General features: G+C 32.7%; 1 protein-coding gene across 7 annotated transcripts in view; it reads right to left on the bottom strand.

Annotated features, from left to right (window-relative positions):
* Positions 1–993: 993 nt before the first annotated feature.
* Mical (Molecule interacting with CasL) overlaps positions 994–6,402 on the bottom strand; it is a 442,383-nt gene continuing 436,974 nt past the window's right edge. For all 7 annotated transcript variants that reach the window (XM_068386751.1, XM_068386754.1, XM_068386755.1 and 4 more), the window contains one exon: positions 994–2,297. In XM_068386751.1, the coding sequence (XP_068242852.1) occupies positions 2,210–2,297 (88 nt within the window). In that variant the 3' untranslated portion in view covers positions 994–2,209. The remainder of the gene's footprint in view (positions 2,298–6,402) is intronic.

The raw sequence follows: 6,402 nt of genomic DNA, 5'->3' as shown, positions 1-6,402 counted from the left end.
GTAAAATACAATAGAATCACAAGCCTCTATGCACAAGGCTCAACTTGGTCTAGAATGCGCAAAAATTTTTTGAGATTTTATTCTTTGGTATTAATAATTGTTTGATTTCTATTCATTGAAAGTATTGGCAAATATTAACTTGTATGGCTTTCACCATGCAAAATTATTTGCATTTCTATTATTACTTGCTAATCTACATCCTGGTTGGAAAAGCAGATTCCTATAAGCCCGAGGGACAACACGGAAATAAGCCCAGTGAGGAAAGGAAACTACAAGAAAGTAATTAATATGAAATATTTTAACAACAGTAACATTAAAATAAATTTCATATATAAACTATAAAAACTTTAAATAAAACAAGAGGAAGAGAAATAAGATAGAATAGTATGACCGAGTGTACCTTCAAGCTAGAGTACTCTACCCCAAGACTGTTAAAGACCATGGTACAGAGGCTATGCCACTATCCAAGACCAGAGAACAATGGTTTGATTATGGAGTGTCCTTCTAGAGCTGCCTACCATAACTAAAGAATCTCTTCTACCCTTACCAGGAAAGTAGTCACTGAACAATTACATTGCAGTAGTTAACCCTTTGAGCCAAGAAGAATTGTTTGGTAATCTCCTAGTGTTGTCAGGTGTATGAGGACAGAGGAGAATATGTAAAGAACAGGCCAGACTATTCAGTGTATGTGTAAGGCAAAGGGAAAATGAGCCGCAACCAAAGAGGAGGATCCAATGTAGCACTGTCTGGCCAAAGGACCCAATAACACTCTAGCAGTAGTACCTCGAGTGGCTGGTGGCCTGGCCAACCTACTACTATTGGTTAAAAGCAATATGAGGCAAAGGAACTGCAAACATCTGCAGAGAAAATTCACCTTACAAAATTGTGCAAGAAACCAAACCTGGTTTAGGTTATTAAAGCCTGGAAAGGTTAATGAAACAAGCCATTTAAAATTTCAATTACTATGAGCACCATGGTAAATAATACAGTATGAAACTAGCCAATATTTATCTAACTGTACACAATACAATGAAATATGTAGAAAAACATGTATAAATTAGATGAAAAACTTATTAATTTACATTACCAATCTAAATTGCAAGATCAGAACATTTTAATATAGGTATAAAGTAAACGAGCATAACATTTTTTCTGACATCACATTATACCTGACACTTTTAATTAAAACATTTTCACGCACTGTAAAAGAAAATTAATTATTATAATGTTATCACCAATAGGATTTCACCATACTTTTTCAGAGGCCTAGTATCGTAAAAACAACCTACTGTTTAAAATGTCTCCTTCTCCCATAGCATGAATGTTAGGGAACTACTATACACTTCTGTCAAATACATGGCATTTTCATGCAAAATGGATTTTACGAAAGTTGATATATATACAAATGCATGAATTAAAGCTACCTTTCAAAAGTAAAAGTATGAAAGTATGAATTTCATCCATCAAAATGGATTTAGTGCTCACTTTCAATATACTGTACATCTACACACATTCAAAATGAGCCGATACGTAACCAGATAAATACAATAAATAACTTATCTTGTTGTAAACAGTTATACAGCAAGGTACCATAAAACAAGGCATCAGTACTTTTAGCAATGGAAAATATAAAAGTATGAGATACTACACTGTACATTTATTAATAATGTAAAAGGCTCATTAAAAGCAAAAGAAAAAATGAAAGTCAAAATTACACCCAAAATTATAGTACAGTACACAAATGTAGAAAGCTTGATGCATCCATTGAAATTTAAATATTTACCATTTATACATTAATTGTTTGTTCATAATAATATAAATAAAGGCACAGTTTTTACTATGGGAAGTAAATATCCTAGCACATACAGTAAATAAAGTATCCTGATGGTAAAAAAAAAAGTATTTCAATATAATAAAACTGCTTGAAATATGTGAAATAAATTGTATATCTAAATTCAACAGCTGCTCTAATAATTTGCAATGTTTGGTACTGTATAGCTAAATTACTGAAAACTTGCATTTATTACATTTGGTCTTGAAATTAATGAAAAAAAAAAATACAGGATCAGGTGTAAATGATGCTTAAGGAAGTTTGAGTTCTATAGTTTGTTGTCAAGTTACAAATAAGATATCCTTTAGCTGAATATCCTGCATAACTGATCAATCCTTGAAGCACATTTTCATAATCTAAAGCTTTCAGAAAAAAAGTTTAAACACCAGTTTCCCGTCTAAGTGGCGAAAGTTGAAGGCCTTTACGCAACATTACTGCTTCCAAGTCTCTATCTTCCTCCATGTACCTGAAAAAAGGTAAACTAGTAAATCCAGTATCATGAAATTCTGAAAAAAAACCAAATAGCCTTTGTATACATATGTTCTTAGTATTTCTAAGAAATTAAAGATGCTAAAGTGGTTGTGTATAACATTTCTCCTAAAATACTGTACTGAACAAGACATACCAAAAAAAAGAAAAGAAAAAAAATTTGCACATCCTTGGTGATTATTTAATATACAACAAAGAATTATATGAAGTAACAATCACCTACCAAAGTAGATAGATATCTCTGAAACTCTCTGAACTCATATGGCAAAATGAAAGTGTAAAGCATTTGTAACATTTTATAAACAAAGTCTAGGTGACAAAAAAATTCCAATGGCAAGTAAACCTAGAAGCTGACATATTCATGCACAGAGCTGTCTCAGTTCTTACTCTTGAAAGTCTCTCCAAAGCAACCTTTGATGTTGATATCAATTATGTCTTAAATATTAGTTGGATATTTTTTATAGCAGGCTGTGGTGTGTGCTTGAATATAAGTGTGAGAGGCTCAAATGTTTGAAATAAAAAAAATTAGTCTATTGGATTTTTTAACCTACAAAAATATATTCCACTACTGTATTTACTATTATCAAAAACCTAACTAAATATTAAAGCAGTGTTTGGAGCTGCCAATTAGCTAAAGCTAATAAAAAACATAGCAAAACATACTACAGTATTACAAGGTGGGTTTTACAGGAATTTCTATTAAAGATTTCTGGTATATCAGCACCTTGGCGCCACTGGATTTTTTCACTATGCTTCCAGTACATATCACCTAGTATTGCACTTTCCTATCAGCTCTTGACTCAGCAAGGTTACAGACATTTACGTTTTGTTCCCCTGCAGTACAATTATAAAATTTGGAACTTCTTGACTCTCGTAAGATTTGCCCGAATGATTAGCTATAATCTTTCAGTGCTTAAAAACTACATAGGGTTAAAAAAGTCACTGGGGTGAAAACAAAACTGGTTCTGGCTTTGGACATTAGCTACAGAGTAATATTTTTATACTGTACTATTATGAATGTATTCTTCATGACATATCTGTCTTTGGCCTCCTTTTGAAGCTAAATAAGTTGTTTTTTTCATAAATACAATATCACTCATTTTGAATGATGCTAAGCTAGCTGAGGACAAAAATTTCTTTAAAACCCTAGTGACGAATGAAAAAAAAATTCAGGCATCATAAAAAATGCAGTAATATAAATTATTTTAAAATGCTATTCGTGCCTACTATTGCATTTAAAAAATAAGGAAATTTTTTTAACTTCCATGACTTTCCTAAAACTTTTGAGTTCTTTAGTTTGAATACAAATAATTATACTGTAACTGTGATGACAGTTCTTAGAATTTTAACATGACTTGCTATTTGGCTCCTTACACTACAGTACAATGCTACCAAGAGATACACAATACATCAGTAAGGCTCAATTCATCATCACAACTTGAAAATTCAGGTTTACTACTTATAACCATAACACTGATGACAAACTAATAAAAAAATTTTAGTCGTTTCAATATTACCTTAACACACAAATCAAAACTATAGAACTTATAACACACAACCTAGGCCATGAGCAAACTAATAAAATCCATGCATACAATACCAAGAACTTCATACACTGTAGTTAAGCATAATTTAGTAGGACTAGGCATGCAAGTTATTTCTTTTTTCAAAACCAAAATATTTCAAATGTGTATCCAACATGCTTATAATATTATCATAGAAACACTGAAAATATGGGGAAATCTTGCAATGGAAGGTATTGTATCTGACATGTTTATGAAGTATTCCATCAATTATCTCTTATGAAACGGTGCTTCTATCTAGTTTTGCAGTTATAGCAGTTTCCCCACAATCTGCAGGATGACTGATATTTGGCAAGTATATTACTGCATATTAAAAACCTGCCCTGAAAAATCACCAATACTGTACCCCTTTTCCCTACCAAGATAGTTAGTTGCCAATATCAAAGTTGAGCTAATTAGCCTAAAACCTTGTTCAGGTGTCAGTGACATGGTTATGAAGTATTCCATCAATTATCTCTATGAATATTACCTCCCGGAAACGGTGCTTATATCTAGTTTTGCAGTTATGGCAGTTTCCCACAATCTGGAGTATGACTGATATTTGGTTGTAAGCATATTACTGCATATTAAAAACCTGCCATGAAAAATCACTAACACTGTACCCCTTTTCCCTAGCAATATAGCTAGTTGCCAATATCAAAGCCGAGCTCATTAGCCTAAAACATTGATCAGGTGTCAGTGCATTGCATTGCATTTGTCATAAATCGGGTTGCTCCAGCTTTAGAAACCTATAATCCAAAACAATCTTGTAAATTTTCAAACTGCCATTCCATGTAATTTTTAAATGTATGGCATTAAACATTTATGCAAAATATACCTAATCATGTCCAAATATCAATACTGTATGACCTTTCTTAATTTTGACCATATATACCCATTAATACAGCATAATGAGGCATTCAAATATTTTACTTGTCTGAAGAGTGAAAAAAGGATCAAAGAATGGGTTTCATGGGCCTTTTCTGGAATAAATATTGCAATGACATTTCAATGTATAAAGATACCATAAAGGAGTCAATTCTTAGTATCACAGCCTTTTTCAACACTTCTATGTGATCAAAGCTTTGTATTGGGTTCATCTCTTCAGCACCAAAAATAATCCCATAATGAACTATTAATCATTATTAATAAAATTTGGTCTGACTAAATACTCAACAATTATTAATGCAGGTATTTTAACTGTAATTAAAAAAAAAATCTACAAACTCACAGTCACACTAACACCAAAAACTTGGTAATTGTTGGAATGGAAATAGTCCTTTTATTGCTCTTTGTGTCTTGAGTTCTCACATGATCCAGATCTTCATCTTCCCACATTTTCCAATTTTTCCTGAGGCTGATTACTGATCCTTATCATGTAACTTCTATGTCAACTATTCCTCATCTTTCTTATGACAAGGCTAACGCAACTGAATCTTCCATAAACATCTATGGAATTAAATTTTAACAACTTTTTTCCATTTACTCATGGAAAACTGGCATCATATACAGGTACAGTATAAAGTATGACTGCTTTTAAAGCACCATACAGAATAGTGGCCAAAGGAACATTGCAAAGACCATCTAGTAATGCCAACAGTGCACCACATTAGCTGCACTGGCAGCACTAATAATCTTAAGAATATCCTACTGCATGTGCTCACATCTCAAGAAATTACAGTATTGCAAACCAAGAAACTATAGAATTTTTATAATTCACCTGATGTTCATATTGCTTCTCTCTAGAAGCTGTTTTTTTTTTAACTCCTAACACTAAAATAAAATAAAGAATTCTGATTTCTTTCAATAGACCTATGCCTCTAGTAAAGAAATGATACAATCTAACAGTTACTGGCAACGAACCAATGACTTGGGTAACCCATACTGCCTTTGCCTTTAGTCTCAAAGTCAAAACTACGGTATTCCCTATTCTCTTAATACCATGAGGCATTTGGGGAGGATGGTGGGCATATATACTAACAGAAGGCGAGTACAATATATAAATAAAAAAAAATAAATAAAAAATTCAATAATGCAATTAACCTATTGTGATGTTCATATTGCTAACTCCCACACTGATGACTCAATGAACCTACCCGGACGTTCATATTGCCGACTCCTACTCTCTCAGAAAAGAGGGTTGGTTACCCGTGAAGGAAAGAAGTATGTAGAAAACCTAAATCTCAACAATCTGGAGTTTAGGGGCCTATCAACAAGCTAGCAGTGACACAAAGGCAATATGGCTTGCCCAAGCCATCAACCTCTAGATTGTCTCGTTACTTGACGAGAGGCATAAGTTTATCAAAAGGAAAGAAAATAGGAAATTTCATAGTTTAGGAATAAACATCAATAAAACAGATTCCAGAGAGAAGCAATATGAACATCAGGTGAGATTCATATTGTAATTTAAAATTTTACCACAGCTAAAGAACCATATTATTATCATCATTGTTAAAAGCTAAGCTACAGGACTAGTTGGAAAACCAGGATCCTATAAGCCCAAAGGCTCCAACACGGAAA

Source organism: Palaemon carinicauda, chromosome 14, assembly GCF_036898095.1.
Source record: "Palaemon carinicauda isolate YSFRI2023 chromosome 14, ASM3689809v2, whole genome shotgun sequence".
NCBI lineage: Eukaryota > Metazoa > Arthropoda > Malacostraca > Decapoda > Palaemonidae > Palaemon > Palaemon carinicauda.
The sequence above is the reverse complement of the archived record's forward strand: the minus strand, read 5'-3'. Positions and strand labels throughout refer to the sequence as shown.